Source organism: Sinohyriopsis cumingii, chromosome 3 (assembly GCF_028554795.1).
Source record: "Sinohyriopsis cumingii isolate HCF-2022 chromosome 3, ASM2855479v2, whole genome shotgun sequence".
NCBI classification, from domain to species: domain Eukaryota; kingdom Metazoa; phylum Mollusca; class Bivalvia; order Unionida; family Unionidae; genus Sinohyriopsis; species Sinohyriopsis cumingii.
The window spans coordinates 4525122-4544375 of record NC_142963.1 but is presented as its reverse complement, the minus strand read 5'-3'; the positions used below and the strand labels follow the sequence as shown (position 1 = coordinate 4544375).

General features: G+C 35.3%; 1 protein-coding gene across 1 annotated transcript in view; it reads left to right on the top strand.

Annotated features, from left to right (window-relative positions):
- Window positions 1–19254, top strand: part of LOC149802400 (isovaleryl-CoA dehydrogenase, mitochondrial-like) — an 86613-nt gene that overhangs the window by 44084 nt on the left and 23275 nt on the right. Inside the window, exon 7 of the mRNA XM_089951610.1 lies at window positions 11459–11555. Coding sequence (XP_089807736.1) covers window positions 11459–11555 — 97 coding nt within the window. The remainder of the gene's footprint in view (window positions 1–11458; window positions 11556–19254) is intronic.

The window sequence follows — 19254 nt, the reverse complement described above, 5'->3', positions numbered from 1 at the left end:
GGCAACTTTTACCTGACAGAAACATGGCTAAAAACATAGTGATTAGCCCATGTGCACGGATCTAACACCCACTGCTTACTCCATCAAGTCGTTCCTCCCTCCACTCTCGTGGAGACGGAATTGCTGTCATCACAAAGAACTTCATGATTAAGTGTCTTAACCACCCCACAACTTTCAATTTCTACCACACATTGTTTGAACTAGTCAAAACCACAATCACACTGGAACAATTTTTCTGCCTCTACCGCCTTCTCCTAGTTTAAAAAAACAAGCTGAATGGATCTCTCTTTTGGAGCAGTTTCCAAATCTCCTGGAGTATGAAAATTTGGTAGGTGGCAACCTGATTATTCTTGGAGATTTCAACTTTCACTTTGGCTGTCCTGGAAACCCATGCACATCAAAACTCCTAGATTCCAATAATGTTTTCAACCTCAAACAGTCAGTTAACCAACCCATCCATAAACATGGTTGCATTTTAGACTGGATTCTTCATAGACCTGATGATAATATTCTGTGGTCCTCCCTGGTATCCCACCAACTTGCATCAGATCACCTCTGCAATATATACCATCTTGACCTATCAGTCCCTAACCCTCCGCCTTTATTCGCTACAAAGAGAAACCTACGTATGATAAATAGAACCAAACTAATGCATGACATCGAAGCAAACCTAACAACTTACTTCCTACAGCAGAACAACTCATTAACTGCCTGTATTCATTGTTTGACAAACATGCCCCAGCCACAAGCGCAGAGTATCAATTCAAAGGTGTTCTCCATGGTTTAGTAGTGTTAAGGACCAGCTTCGAACTGCTAAAAGAGACCGCCGTAAAGCTGAGAGGCTTTAACCTTCCACCAGACTCACTATTCATAAGCAGATAGATGAAGCTGCTAAGAAGAACGTCACAAATATAGTCCATGCAGCGAAATCAGCCCACTACACTACTAAGAGCATGGAAAGTTCCAGCTGCAAAGAGCTCTTTGAGATCTCTAACAAGCTATTGTCAAGGAACAAATGTACACCACTTCAACTACCTTCTCTCCAGTTGACCTTCCGGACCTGTTGGCAAATCTTTTCTGTGACAGAGTACAAACTATTAGGTATAAGCTCAACAACACAATTTCAGTTGACTCGTCATCACCATACAGTTGTAATACAGAATTCCAGTGGCAACCATTAGCAGCATTTGAACATGTCTCTATAAATTTAGTACATACAATCATGATGAAACGTGTACCAAAGTCATGTGAACTTGATCCAATGCCAACATCACTGCTGCTTGAGTGCTTAGATCCAATATTGCCTTCACTAACTGATGTTATTAATAACTCTCTCTCATCCAGGGAATTCCCATCATTTTTCAAAACTGCCATTGTAAAGCCTCTGCTGAAGAAACCAACACTCGACCAAAACGATTGAAAGAGCTACCACCCAGTTTCTAATCTCCCATTCATATAAAAAATCTTAGAAAAAGTTGTTCTATCCCAACTTGTATCTCATCTGAATTCAGACAGTCTTTTTAGCAATATTGCCCTTGCCAGAGTACTGAAACTACTCTTCTAAAAGTAGTTAATGACATTCTTTCTGCTTTGGATAGCGGAAAGATTACAGTCCTCATCGTCCTTGATTTGTCTGCAGCATTTGACACAATAGATGATGATATATTACTTCACTGTCTCCAGCATGTATTTGGCATTCATGATACAGCCTTACTGTGGTTCAAGTCCTACTTGGTCAACAGGACACAAATTGTGTTTCCAAATGGAATACACTACAGCCCAATTCATCTATCTAGTGGTGTTCTACAGAGGTCTGTTCTTAGACCTGTTCTCTTCATTCTGTACACTTATCCGCTCTCAAGTGTCATAGATCATCATCCAGTATCTCACCAATTGTATGCTGATGACACCCAAGTATACAAATCTAGCCACCCATCTGAAGTTGATCCTACCATCCAAGGTGTAGAGAGGTGCATTTCTGGTGTGAAATTATGGATGACATGTAACAAGCTGCAGAAGAATGAACAACAGTCTTTTGCATACCAGGGCCCAGCAACGTGGAATGAATTGCCCACTTAGAAACAAAGACACGGTGATCCCATTAAGAGTGGTCTTAAAACTCACCTATTTCTGCTGCAAGAACAAACATAAAGACCTAATAATGTTTCCTACCTAAAATATTTTTAGCATGCTTTTATATTTTCAAATTTCATGGCATTTGTTTTTTGTAATCATATCATTATATATGGGGTTTTTTTTGTTATAGATGTTGTCTAATGTTGTAAAGCGCTTAGAGCTTCTAAAGATTAGGTGCTATACAAAGCCCTCATTATTATTATTATTATTATTATTATCATTATTAATATATGTATACATGCATTCATATTATATATATGCATCCATCCATTTATATTATTACATGCATGCATACCTACCTACCTACCTACCTATCTACCAACCCACCCACCCACTCACTCACTCACTCTCCGGCAAAGTTTGATAACAGCATGGGTCACATGTGGTAGCATCACCTAATATTTAAAACAAATGTGCAATAACAGTGAAGAAAATACCACCCACTTAAGTTGAAGTAAGATACCATTTTCATTCACAAAAATCTTACATTTTCTAGAAAATATCAGACTACAACAATAACAACTCCTACTATTACAGCTATTAAAAAACAGATTGCATTAGTTGCCATTAAAATTTACATATTCTCCCCCTCCAGCAAACTCACTTGTTGGTGACTCAGTAGATCTAAACTAAAATTGAGCAATATGCCAAAGGAGAGTTTTCTATATAAGTCCTAAAGATTTGACACACAAATGATGCTGATACTGTGGGTAAAAGTCCATTGATGTCCTAAGGATAGGACACACAAATGAATGCAGGTGTTAGGTAGAAGTCCTACATATCTGTCTCATGGATATGACACACAAATGATGATGCTACTGTAGGTAAAGTCCTACATGTCTGTCTCACGGATATGACACACAAATGATGCTGGTACCATAGGTAATAGTCCTACAATTTTGTCTCAAGGATATGACATGCAAATGATGCTGATGCTGTAGGTAAAAGTCCTACATAGCGGTCTCACGGATATGACACACAAATGATGCTGGTACCATAGGTAATAGTCCTACATTTCTGTCTCAAGGATATGACATGCAAATGATGCTGATACTGTAGGTAAAATTCCTACATATCAGTCTCATGGATATGACACACAAATGATGCTGGTACCATAGGTAATAGTCCTACATTTCTGTCTCAAGGATATGACACACTAATGGTGATGGTACCATAGGTAATAGTCCTCCATTTCTGTCTCAAGGAGGGGCCCCGAGTGGCCGCGTGGTCTAAAGCGCTCTCCGTTATAGATCACTGCCATCTCACCTCTGTCTGTGTGGGTTCGAGTCTAAGATTTGGCTAATGTGGGTATGAGAGAAAGCTTGCCAGTAGCTTCTTGTAGGTCAGTGGTTCTTCCTGGGGTTTTCCTGGGTTCTTCCTCCACCATTAATACTGGCCGCCATGCATAGCCTATCTTGTGCTGAAAAATGGCGTTAAACCCCACAACAGCAACAACAGCTGTCTCAAGGACATGACACACAAATGATGCTGATACTGTAGGTAAAAGTCCTACATATCAGTCTCATGGATATGACACACAAATGATGCTGGTACCATAGGTAATAGTCCTACATTTCTGTCTCAGGGACATGACACACTAATGGTGATGGATGCATATATATAATATGAATGCATGTATACATATATTAATAATGATAATAATAATAATAATAATAATAATAATAATAGTTCTAGATATCTGTCTCAAGGATATGACACACTGATGATGCTGATACTGTAGGTAAAGGTTCGTAGATGTCCTAAGGATAAGACGCACAAAAAATTCTAATTTCAGTACCTTTATGAGAAATAGTACCTAGAAGAATTCAGAATTCAATACATGTATTAGAAATAGCACCTAGGCAAAACCATAAATTTAGTAACTGTATGAGAAATAATACCTTGGCAAAACAATAAATTCAGTAACTATCAGAAATAGTACCTTTGCAAAACAGTAAATTTAGTAACTGTGTAAGAAATAGTATTTAGGCAAAACCATACATTTGGTATCTGTATTTATAATAAATAGTACCTAGGCAAAACCGTACATTTGGTATCTGTTTAAGAAATAGTACGTAGGCAAAACCAAAAATTCAGTAACTGTATAAGAAATAGTACTGAGGCAAATCCATAAATTCAGTAACAGTATCAGAAATAGTACCCAGGCAAAACAATAAATTACATAACTGTGTAGGAAATAGTACCTAAGCAAAACCATCAATTGGGTATCCATACCAGAAATAGTACCTATGCAAAACAATACATTTCATAACTTAATAAGAAATAGTACCTAGGCAAAACCATAAGTTCCCTAACTATATAAGAAATAGTACCTAGGCAAAACCATAAGTTCAGTAACTGTATAAGATAGAGTACCTACGGAAAACCATAAATTTGGTATCTGTATAAGAAATGGTACCTAGGCAAAAACCATAAATTTGGTATCTGTATAAGAAATGGTACCTAGGCAAAAACCATAAATTTGGTATCTGTATAAGAAATAGTACCTAGGCAAAACCATAAATTCAGTTATTTTATAAGATATAGTACCTAGGCAAGACCATAAATTTGGTATCTGTATAAGAAATGGTACCTTAGAGGGCAAAAGCATAAATTCAGTAACTGTACAAGAAATATAATTATATGCTCATTTTTTTCTCCATTAGTTTACATTGTCAGAATCATTCAGTATTTATAGATTTCTGCGTTTGTATGGGAAAATATGAACGAGTTTTTTGGATGGAATACTGCACGACTTTGGGAGTGCAGTATATCCATCCGACAAAACAAGTTCATATTTTCCCATACAAATGCAGTTACCTTTTTATTATATGCTCATTTTCTAATTCTACCTAAGGTTTAATTATATAAACAAAATACACTACAAGAAACAATGTAAATGAATGTATGCCCTATTCCAAACTAAATGCACAAGCACACATTCATCATTATACAACAACATTATTAATGTGCACATAACTCCTCCCAGATAAATTTGAACTTGTTGTGCGCTAGACATAAGTTTTGAAAGAAAATGGCATTTTTGTCTACTTAAAATTAAAATCTGGAGTCATATTGTGTATGAGTGCACACTGCAACAAATTTTCCCATTTGATCTGGAATGAATACATTTTGGTATTTTTGTCGATTCTACGACATTTCGTGATTATGGACTGGATTCATCTGTGCAGATTGTACATGAAATACATCGGACTGAAGCAGCCTGGGAGAAGCGAGTACACATCTGCAAGTGTGTTTGTTCTGTCATTGACTATTTGAAATCATGATGTGGGAAAAATATGAAGTGTTTCAATTGCAGTTATCAAAAAGACGCTACACATGAGATCAATATGAAGGTGTGCAATATCGCAAATTATTATATGCTTATTTTTTCTCCGTTAAGTTTACACTATCAGAATCATTCAATATTTTATGAAATTGCACACCTTCATATTGCACCCACGCACAGGACACATGTTCCCAATAGTGTATTAGGAACTACTTTGTAAACAAATCATGTACATTCGCATAGTAGGCGCAATTCGTTTTAGTTGATTAAATTTGTTTCTGAATGAAGTAAAGCAGATGTTTCATGGACTGCAACATACCGACTGTTTTGCTACATTCCACGTTAACGTTTTGATACATTGTTTCAGATTTTGCGACAGTCACCAGATTTCATAAAATTGCTTGGTACCTACAAATAACATGCAAGCTGTAAAGGCATAAACTGTCTCCTTTAGCTGGTAATAAGAATGGCAAAAAAATATATTTACAGTTTTACATCCAGAATTTCCTCAAAATGTACTTTCTTAGTTCTGCAAATCCAAATTACATGAGCCATATCATGAGTTCTCAAGCTTGATTACACATTTCGAAATTGTACTGTAAACATCAAATTCACTAGCATCTTTTTGACAATTGCAATTGAAACACTTCATATTTTTCCCATATATTGATTTCAAATAGTCAATGACAGAACAAACACACTTGCAGATGTAAACACATGTTCAAGACATAGTACCTAGACAAAACAGTATATGTTCAAGACATAGTACCTAGGCAAAACCATAAATTCAGTATATGTTCAAGACATAGTACCTAGAGGGGCCCCGAGTGGCCAAGTGGTCTAAAGCACTCTCCGTTACAGATCACTGCCATCTCACCTCTGTCTGCATGGGTTCAAGTCTCGGATTCGGCTAATGTGGGTATGTGAGAAAGCTTGCCAGTAGCTTCTCGTGGGTCGGTGCTTCTTTCGGGGGTTTCCCCAGGTTCTTCCTCCACCATTGATATTGGCCGCCATGTATAGCCTATCGTGTGCTAAAAAATGGCGTTAAACCCAACAACAACAACATAGTACCTAGACCAAACAGCATATGTTCAAGACATAGTACCTAGACAAAACAGTATATGTTCAAGACATAGTACCTAGACAAAACAGTATATGTTCAAGACATAGTACCTTGACAAAACCATAAATTCAGTATATGTTCAAGACATAGTACCTAGACAAAACAGTATATGTTCAAGACATAGTACCTAGAGACAAAACAGTATATGTTCAAGACATAGTACCTAGACAAAACCATAAATTCGATATATGTTCAAGACATAATAACTAGACAAAACCATAAATTCAGTATATGTTCAAGACATAGTACCTAGACAAAACAGTATATGTTCAAGACATAGTACCTAGACAAAACAGTATATGTTCAAGACATAGTACCTAGACAAAACAGTATATGTTCAAGACATAGTACCTAGAGACAAAACAGTATATGTTCAAGACATAGTACCTAGACAAAACCATAAATTCAGTATATGTTCAAGACATAGTACCTAGACAAAACAGTATATGTTCAAGACATAGTACCTAGAGACAAAACAGTATATGTTCAAGACATAGTACCTAGACAAAACCATAAATTCAGTATATGTTCAAGACATAGTACCTAGACAAAACCATAAATTCAGTATATGTTCAAGTCATAGTACCTAGACAAAACCATAAATTCAGTATATATTCAAGACATAGTACCTAGAGACAAAACCATAAATTCAGTATATGTACAAGACATAGTACCTAGAAAAAACCATAAATTCAGTATATATTCAAGACATAGTACCTAGACAAAAACCATAAATTCAGTATATGTTCAAGATATAGTAACTAGACAAAACCATAAATTCAGTATATGTTCAAGATATAGTAACTAGACAAAACCATAAATTCAGTATATGTTCAGGACATAGTACCTAGACAAAAACCATAAATTCATTATATGTTCAAGACATAGTACCTAGACAAAACAGTATATGCTCAAGACATAGTACCTAGACAAAACCATAAATTCAGTATATGTTCAAGACATAGTACCTAGACAAAACAGTGTATGTTCAAGACATAGTACCTAGGCAAAACCATAAATTCAGTATATGTTCAAGACATAGTACCTAGAGGGGCCCCGAGTGGCCAAGTGGTCTAAAGCATTCTGCGTTACAGATCACTGCCATCTCACCTCTGTCTGCATGAGTTCGAGTCTCGGATTCGGCTAATGTGGGTATGTGAGAAAGCTTGCCAGTAGCTTCTTGTGGGTCGGTGCTTCTTTCGGGGGTTTTCCCAGGTTCTTCCTCCACCATTGATACTGGCCGCCATGTATAGCCTATCGTGTGCTAAAAAATGGTGTTAAACCCAACAACAACAACATAGTACCTAGACCAAACAGCATATGTTCAAGACATAGTACCTAGACAAAAAAGTATATGTTCAAGACATAGTACCTAGACAAAACAGTATATGTTCAAGACATAGTACCTAGACAAAACCATAAATTCAGTATATATTCAAGACATAGTACCTAGACAAAACCATAAATTCAGTATATGTTCAAGACATAGTAACTAGACAAAACAGTATATGTTCAAGACATAGTACCTAGACAAAACCATAAATTCGATATATGTTCAAGACATAATAACTAGACAAAACCATAAATTCAGTATATGTTCAAGACATAGTACCTAGACAAAACAGTATATGTTCAAGACATAGTACCTAGACAAAACCATAAATTCAGTATATGTTCAAGACATAGTACCTAGAGACAAAACCATAAATTCAGTGTATGTACAAGACATAGTACCTAGACAAAACCATAAATTCAGTATATGTTCAAGACATAGTACCTAGACAAAAACCATAAATTCAGTATATGTTCAAGATATAGTAACTAGACAAAACCATAAATTCAGTATATGTTCAGGACATAGTACCTAGACAAAAACCATAAATTCAGTATATGTTCAAGACATAGTACCTAGACAAAACAGTATATGTTCAAGACATAGTACCTAGACAAAACCATAAATTCAGTATATGTTCAAGACATAGTACCTAGACAAAACAGTATATGTTCAAGACATAGTACCTAGGCAAAACCATAAATTCAGTATATGTTCAAGACATAGTACCTAGAGGGGTCCCGAGTGGCCAGGTGGTCTAAAGCACTCTCCGTTACAGATCACTGCCATCTCACCTCTGTCTGCATGGGTTCGAGTCTCGGATTCGGCTAATGTGGGTATGTGAGAAAGCTTGCCAGTAGCTTCTCGTAGGTCGGTGGTTCTTTCTGGGGTTTTCCCAGGTTCTTCCTCCACCATTGATACTGGCCGCCATGTATAGCCTATCGTGTGCTAAAAAATGGCGTTAAACCCAACAACAACAACATAGTACCTAGACCAAACAGCTTATGTTCAAGACATAGTACCTAGACAAAACAGTATATGTTCAAGACATAGTACCTAGACAAAACAGTATATGTTCAAGACATGGTACCTAGACAAAACCATAAATTCAGTATATATTCAAGACATAGTACCTAGACAAAACCATAAATTCAGTATATGTTCAAGACATAGTAACTAGACAAAACAGTATATGTTCAAGACATAGTACCTAGACAAAACCATAAATTCGATATATGTTCAAGACATAATAACTAGACAAAACCATAAATTCAGTATATGTTCAAGACATAGTACCTAGACAAAACAGTATATGTTCAAGACATAGTACCTAGACAAAACCATAAATTCAGTATATGTTCAAGACATAGTACCTAGACAAAACCATAAATTCGATATATGTTCAAGACATAATAACTAGACAAAACCATAAATTCAGTATATGTTCAAGACATAGTACCTAGACAAAACAGTATATGTTCAAGACATAGTACCTAGACAAAACCATAAATTCAGTATATGTTCAAGACATAGTACCTAGACAAAACCATAAATTCAGTATATATTCAAGGCATAGTACCTAGAGACAAAACCATAAATTCAGTATATGTACAAGACATAGTACCTAGACAAAACCATAAATTCAGTATATGTTCAAGACATAGTACCTAGACAAAAACCATAAATTCAGTATATGTTCAAGATATAGTAACTAGACAAAACTATAAATTCAGTATATGTTCAAGATATAGTAACTAGACAAAACCATAAATTCAGTATATGTTCAGGACATAGTACCTAGACAAAAACCATAAATTCAGTATATGTTCAAGACATAGTACCTAGACAAAACAGTATATGTTCAAGACATAGTACCTAGACAAAACCATAAATTCAGTATATGTTCAAGACATACTAACTAGACAAAACCATAAATTCAGTATATATTCAAGACATAGTACCTAGAGACAAAACCATAAATTCAGTATATGTACAAGACATAGTACCTAGACAAAACCATAAATTTAGTATATGTTCAAGACATAGTACCTAGACAAAACCATAAATTCAGTATATGTTCAAGACATAGTACCTAGACAAAACCATAAATTCAGTATATGTTCAAGACATAGTACCTAGACAAAACCATAAATTCAGTATATGTAGAAGACATAGTAACTAGACAAAACCATAAATTCAGTATATGTTCAAGACATAGTAACTAGACAAAACCATAAATTCAGTATATATTCAAGACATAGTACCTAGAGACAAAACCATAAATTCAGTATATGTTCAAGACATAGTAACTAGACAAAACCATAAATTCAGTATATATTCAAGACATAGTACCTAGACAAAACCATAAATTCAGTATATGTTCAAGACATAGTAACTAGACAAAATAGTATATGTTCAAGACATAGTACCTAGACAAAACCATAAATTCAGTATATGTTCAAGACATAGTACCTAGACAAAACCATAAATTCAGTATATATTCAAGCATAGTACCTAGAGACAAAACCATAAATTCAGTATATGTACAAGACATAGTACCTAGACAAAACCATAAATTCAGTATATGTTCAAGACATAGTACCTAGACAAAAACCATAAATTCAGTATATGTTCAAGATATAGTAACTAGACAAAACCATAAATTCAGTATCTGTTCAAGATATAGTAACTAGACAAAACCATAAATTCAGTATATGTTCAAGACATAGTACCTAGACAAAAACCATAAATTCAGTATATGTTCAAGACATAGTACCTAGACAAAACAGTATATGTTCAAGACATAGTACCTAGACAAAACCATAAATTCAGTATATGTTCAAGACATACTAACTAGACAAAACCATAAATTCAGTATATATTCAAGACATAGTACCTAGAGACAAAACCATAAATTCAGTATATGTACAAGACATAGTACCTAGACAAAACCATAAATTTAGTATATGTTCAAGACATGGTACCTAGACAATACCATAAATTCAGTATATGTTCAAGACATAGTACCTAGACAAAACCATAAATTCAGTATATGTAGAAGACATAGTAACTAGACAAAACCATAAATTCAGTATATGTTCAAGACATAGTAACTAGACAAAACCATAAATTCAGTATATATTCAAGACATAGTACCTAGAGACAAAACCATAAATTCAGTATATGTTCAAGACATAGTAACTAGACAAAACCATAAATTCAGTATATATTCAAGACATAGTACCTAGACAAAACCATAAATTCAGTATATATTCAAGACATAGTACCTAGACAAAACCATAAATTCAGTACATGTTCAAAACATAGTAACTTGACAAAACCATAAATTCGTTATATGTTGAAGACATAGTACCTAGACAAAACCATAAATTCAGTATATGTTCAAGACATAGTAACTAGACAAAACAGTATATGTTCAAGACATAGTACCTAGACAAAACCATAAATTCAGTATGCCCAATGGGTAAGCAGTAGACTGTAGACTTCAGTCTTAATGTATGAAGATATTTAAAGGAAGCTAACGGTGATGAGAATGTCTCTCTTTTAACTCTTTTAGGATATGCCAGGTTTTCGTCCTGGCTTGAAGTTGGACAAGCTAGGAATGAGAGGTTCCAATACATCAGAGCTTATATTTGAAGATTGTAAAGTTCCAGGTAACATCTATTCACAGTAATATTCTTTTTCATGGATAATGATATCATTGTTTTATGTGTGCTAATTAATATATAAAATATGAATACCTGAATGATACTTTGCTCTTTGTAGCAAAAGAAACCATTTTGGTGGGAAATATCAGCCAGAATATGCAAGCTCTGTAATTGCACATTAATCGATAATGGCTGAATCACGAGTTAATAATGGCTGAATCACGAGTTGATAGTGACTGAATTACGAGTTAATAGTCACTGAATCACTTGTTCATAATTGTTGATTCATGCATTGAAAGTGACTGATACATGGGGTTGATAATAGGTACATTCATGGATTGATAGTGACTGATTCATGGGATGATAATGACTTTTTTATAGGTTGATAGTGGCTGATTCATGAGATGATAGTAGCTGATTCATGGGGTGATAATGACTGCTTCATGCATTGATTGTGGCTGATTCACAGGTTGATAATAGCTGATAGGGTAATAATGACTGATTCATGCATTGATAGTGGCTGATTCATGGTTTGATAATGGCTGATGGGGTAATAATGACTGTTTCATGCGTTGATAGTGGCTGTTTCATGGCTTGATAATTGTTGATTCATACATTGATAGTGTCTAATTCATGGTTGTTAATGGCTGATGGGGTAATAATGACTGATGGCTGATTCATGGTTCTTAATGGCTGATGGGGTAATAATGACTGATTCATGCATAGATTGTGGCTGATTCACGGGTTGATAATAGCTGATGGGGTAGTAATGACTGATTCATGCTTTGATAATGGTTGATTCATGGGTTGATAATTGTTGATTCATGCATTGATAGTGGCTGATTCATGGTTGATAATGGCTGATGGGGTAATAATGACTGATTCAAACATTGATAGTGTCTGATTCATGGATTGATAATAGCTGATTGGGTGATAATGACTGATTCATGCATTGATAGTGGCTGATTCATGGGTTGATAATTGTTGATTCATGCATTGATAGTGGTTGATTCATGGATTGATAATGGCTGATTCATGCATTGATAGTGGTTGATTCATGGGTTGATAATTGTTGATTCATGCATTGATAGTGGTTGATTCATGAGTTGATAATTGTTGATTCATGCATTGATAGTGGTTGATTCATGGGTTGATAATGGCTGATTCAGGCATTGATAGTGGTTGATTCATGGGTTGATAATGGCTGATGGGGTAATAATGACATTCATGCATTGATTGTGACTGATTCATGGGTTGATAGTGACTGATGGGGTGATAATGACTGATTCATGCATTGATAGTGGCTGATTCAAGTACAGTTAAGGATGATCACTTGGAAAATTTTACGTTTTTTACTTTTGCAGAAAGATAGTTTTACATTGTTAATATGCTTGACCAATATAGAATAGCAACATTTGTATGTGTTGGTATGCATTTCTTGTACTACTCTGAATTAAATTGCTGTCCTAAAGTTAGGGTCATTACCTGGAAAAATTAAGGGTGGCACTGTACAGATTCATATTTTGCATAGGGTTAGATTTTTTTTACTTTTGCTGAAGCATTTATGTCACAAGTATCAAAACAGTCCTGTATTTCCCCTAGAACAGTATTTATTATGTCAAAGTTTCACACAAGCCCAGCATCCCATCCCACCCCCAATGAAAAGCGAGTTATTTTAAAAATGCAAATTGCACTTTCTCAATATAGCAACCAGTATTATGCTGAAAGACAGGAACATTAAACTTGTCACAATAATTCCTGAGATGAAATCATTAAATTTTACAATTTGTAATGGGAATGAACAGGTGAGGTTTGTGGATGTCAAAATGTCAAAGGTTAAACTATTTGCATATTCTTCTAACACTAGAATATGGAAGAAAGCAAATTTCCTTTGTCATCATCTATTGTTTAATTTCATTACAAAAAAATGAAAGAAACATTTTCAATTCACTTAAATGCAACCGTTTTAACTTGAAGTAGACTTCACTCCTCCTGTGTTCAAAGACTTTTAATTACCCCTTAATTTTAAGGTCATTACACATGCAATACTCTTTCAAGGCATCATGTTCAAGCATGAGCAGAATATGCATAATTATTTTCATGCATAATATCAGTACTAATGTAGAATTTTATTCAGAACATTATACATGATGATAAGAAATTAAAAACAATCTTTGCACAAATTTTCATATTTGTTTTAAGGTGGCACTGACAGTTTCATATTTTGCACAAGGTTAAAATTTAAAGAAAAAGAATTTACCCTTTCTTCCTTACTGGTTATAATGGCTGTTTAATAAAGACCTTGTATATCTTAGGTATTGTTCAAAGAACCTTTAATTCCCTTTATTTTGGTGTATGATTGATGTTTGTAACGTGGATTATAGAGTATACAGCTTGGCCTTACATCAGATGTACACCTTACAACAAATTTACTAACTCCACTTGGGCATATTCACTTCCTGCACTTCAGAGGAAAATTGTAAAAATTAGAGCTCATAATTTTTTATACATTTTATATATTTGGTAATTCATCAGTTGCGCTTTCAGAAGCTTGTATCATCTAGTCTGGCAAAATTTGTTTTCCCTATTTTAATAACTGCTAGTGTACTCTAGACTTATTCAGGGTGATTTTTGTAACACAAGGGAGCAGTTATTCAAGTTACATATGTGCTTAGATCATGTGCAATTTCCACAAGTACAATATCGAAAGAAATTTCAGTCACAGTGCATAAAAGTAACTTAGAACTATAAGAAAATTCTCTCCATTGTGCATGTTACAAATGTAAACAACTTCCCTTTACACCTGCCACTCTCTCAGACGTTCATAATATCTGTAGAGTGCCCCCAAAGCACCAATTACCCTAAGTTAGTATCATAACCTGGAAATTTATAGTAAAGCACTATATAACTAATTACCCCGAAGTTGAGATCATTACCTGGAATATTATAGTAACAAACTATATAACTAATTACCCCACAGTTAAGGTCATTACCTGGAATATTATAGTAACAAACTATATAACTAATTACCCCCCAGTTAGGGTCATTACCTGGAATATTATAGTAACAAACTATATAACTAATTACCCCACGTTTAAGGTCATTACCTGGAATATTATAGTAACAAACTATATAACTAATTACCCCACGTTTAAGGTTATTACCTGGAATATTATAGTAACAAACTATATAACTAATTACCCCACAGTTAAGGTCATTACCTGGAATATTATAGTAACAAACTATATAACTAATTACCCCACAGTTAGGGTCATTACCTGAAATATTATAGTAACAAACTATATAACTAATTACCCCACAGTTAAGGTCATTACCTGGAATATTATAGTAACAAACTATATAACTAATTACCCCACAGTTAAGGTCATTACCTGGAATATTATAGTAACAAACTATATAACTAATTACCCCACAGTTAGGGTCATTACCTGGAATATTATAGTAACAAACTATATAACTAATTACCCCACAGTTAGGGTCATTACCTGGAATATTATAGTAACAAACTATATAACTAATTACCCCACAGTTAAGGTCATTACCTGGAATATTATAGTAACAAACTATATAACTAATTACCCCACAGTTAAGGTCATTACCTGGAATATTATAGTAACAAACTATATAACTAATTACCCCACAGTTAAGGTCATTACCTGGAATATTATAGTAACAAACTATATAACTAATTACCCCACGGTTAAGGTCATTACCTGGAATATTATAGTAACAAACTATATAACTAATTACCCCACAGTTAGGGTCATTACCTGGAATATTATAGTAACAAACTATATAACTAATTACCCCACAGTTAAGGTCATTACCTGGAATATTATAGTAACAAACTATATAACTAATTACCCCACAGTTAAGGTCATTACCTGGAATATTATAGTAACAAACTATATAACTAATTACCCCACAGTTAAGGTCATTACCTGGAATATTATAGTAACAAACTATATAACTAATTACCCCACGGTTAAGGTCATTACCTGGAATATTATAGTAACAAGCTATATAACTAATTTCCCCACAGTTAGGGTCTTTTCTTTGCAAATTGTAGTAAAGTACTATTAACTAATTACCCATAAAATGATAGCTGAGTGAGTTTCACACATTAAATATAATAAACTCCTTGGATTAGGTACACAAAGAAAAATGTATTTTGATGAGTGAATATTTTTTACTGTGACACCATTGTTGAAATCATCAGCTTTCCACAATAGAAATCCATCGCAGCTGAATTACATCTAGATGTAAATCACTAAATATTTCCTCAGTTCTTTTCTACTTTCTGTTGACTTTATTATTTTCTTTTACAGGACTTTCATTGAGTGCATAGAATAAAAATTTTCATTGTTCTTTATTTAATAAAAGAGTGAGTGTCAACAATGTCATTTATATTCAGTCTCTCCCAGAGTTCATAGCGGTACAGTTATCCAGGTAAAAGATAATGTCATATCACTGACATTATAATTCAATAACCACATCATTTCAAGCTGTGCAGTAAATATTAACAAAAGTGGACTACCTTACAAAAATTCAGGTCTTCTTATTTTATGAAAATTGGACTTGTGCAAACCTTTCTGCTCAGTTGCTAGTATTTGATTTTTCTGTCTTTTGCTAATCTCCATGCAATACAACATATGAAAGGTATTTTTCCAGAAGAAATGTCCACAGTTTTGACTTCAAGTTTGCTTTTTAGTGAAGAGTGTTTGGTATTGCCTTTTGTCTGCCATCTAGCAGCCATCTGTCCATTTTATTTCCTTATTGTTACTCATTGTATGCTACTTGGAAGACTGCCATGAATCAAGACACACACACCATCTCAAGGTCGTAAGTGAAAATGGTGCTGCTGAAACATTCAGTATGGTTGTCATAGCCACCATCTTGAATATTTTGTTATTCCTACTTCTCCTGCATGAGTGATCATATCATCATAGGGTTTTCCCTAAAAGACTTTTAATGATGTCTTGTTAGTTGTAAATGAAAGATGTTGCCAGTCAAATGGACACCATGGCAGGCATCTTGAAAATCTTGTTATGGCTATTTCACATGGTCTGAAGGCCATATTGATATGGGGTTTACACCTGAAGGCCATATTGATATGGGGTTTACACCTGAAGGCCATATTGATATGGGGTTTACACCTGAAGGCCATTTTGATATGGGGTTTACACCTGAAGGCCATATTGATATGGGGTTTACAATTGAAGGCCATATTGATATGGGGTTTACTCCTGAAGGCCATATTGATATGGGGTTTACCCCTGAAGGCCATATTGATATGGGGTTTACACCTGAAGGCCATATTGATATGGGGTTTACAGCTGAAGACCATATTGATATGGGGTTTACAATTGAAGGCCATATTGATATGGGGTTTACACCTGAAGGCCATATTGATATGGGGTTTACACCTGAAGACCATATTGATACGGGGTTTACAACTGAAGGCCATATTGATATGGGGTTTACACCTGAAGGCCATATTGATATGGGGTTTACACCTGAAGGCCATATTGATATGGGGTTTACACCTGAAGGCCATATCAATATGGGGTTTACACCTGAAGGCCATATTGATATGGGGTTTACAATTGAAGGCCATATTGATATGGGGTTTACACCTGAAGGCCATATTGAGATGGGGTTTACAGCTGAAGGCCATCTTGATATGGGGTTTACAATTGAAGGGCATTTTGATACGGGGTTTACAGCTGAAGGCCATTTTGATATGGGGTTTACACCTGAAGGCCATATTGATATGGGGTTTACACCTGAAGGCCATATTGATACGGGGTTTACAACTGAAGGCCATATTGATATGGGGTTTACACCTGAAGGCCATATTGATATGGGGTTTACACCTGAAGGCCATATTGATATGGGGTTTACACCTGAAGGCCATATCAATATGGGGTTTACACCTGAAGGCCATATTGATATGGGGTTTACACCTGAAGGCCATATTGATATGGGGTTTACAATTGAAGGCCATATTGATATGGGGTTTACACCTGAAGGCCATATTGATATGGGGTTTACACCTGAAGGCCATATTGATACGGGGTTTACAACTGAATCCATAGGGGCCCCGAGTGGCCGAGTGGTCTAAAGCGCTCACCGTTACGGATCACTGCCATCTCACCTCTGTCTGCGTCGGTTCGAGTCTCGGATTCGGCTAATGTGGTTATGTGAGAAAGCTTGCCAGTAGCTTCTCGTGGGTCGGTGGTTCTTTCCGGGGTTTTTCCGGGTTCTTCCTCCACCATTAATACTGGCCGCCATGTATAGCCTATCTTGTGCTGAAAAATGGTGTTAAACCCTACAACAACAACAACAACAACAACAACTGAATCCATATTGATATGGGGTTTACACCTGAAGGCCATATTGATATGGGGTTTACACCTGAAGGCCATATTGATATGGGGTTTACACCTGAAGGCCATATCAATATGGGGTTTACACCTGAAGGCCATATTGATATGGGGTTTACACCTGAAGGCCATATCAATATGGGGTTTACACCTGAAGGCCATATTGATATGGGGTTTACACCTGAAGGCCATATTGATATGGGGTTTACAATTGAAGGCCATATTGATATGGGGTTTACACCTGAAGGCCATATTGATATGGGGTTAACAGCTGAAGGCCATATTGATATGGGGTTTACACCTGAAGGCCATATTGATATGGGGTTTACACCTGAAGGCCTAATTGATATGGGGTTTATGTCTGGTTGGTTTACATAAAATGTTGCTGCTCAGACATTTAATATAGCCAACACTTACCATCTTGAAAATCTTGTTATTGCTACTCATCCTAAATGGAAAGTCCTATCAACATTGGGTTTTCATTCATAGAACTCTGATAACCTCTTCTTGACCCAAAATGTAAATGGTGCTGACCTAATGTCCAAATATAGCTGCCACAGCAGTCTTCTTGAAAATCATATTGCTGCTCCTGAACAGAAAATTATATTGACATAGCGTTTCCTCTAGAGGACTTTTTATGATGTTTTGTTTCTCCAAAATGAAAATAGTACCCCTCAGACTTCCAGTATAGTCAAGACATTGGTCATCTTGAAAATCTTGTTATTGCTACTTCACTGAATGGACAGTCATTTCAGCATGGAGTTTTCACTGAACGTTTTTTAAAATTATGTCTGGTTGGCCCAGAACGAAAGTAGTGCCAATCTGATATCCAGTATGGCTACCATGGCAGCCATCTTGAAAATGGTTTTGTCACTACACCTCGTGAATGAAGCCAAATACACACACACTTTGTTCCACTTTAGAGTTGTTGAATGTCTTAGTTATTGAGCATGTGACATTTGAATGTTCAATTTAAGAATGTACTTGGTTGAATGCCTAAAAATTATGGCATGATCAAGTTGATACATGTATATCCATTCATTTTTTCACCAATTTAGAATGATTACTGCAGACCTAAACAATATGTTAGCTTTCTTTTCTCATTTTGAGCTTGAAGAATGACTTTCTGCAGATGATGAGCTACTTTATGAAAATTCCAGTTTAGACAGACTCCATGTTTACCAGTCATTGTGGGTAATTGTTTCTGCAAATTGGTATGGGTATCACTGGTGCTGAAGCAGTCAGCTGTCATTAGTATATGGGTGAATTAGACAAGAATATCATCGTATCATTCACAA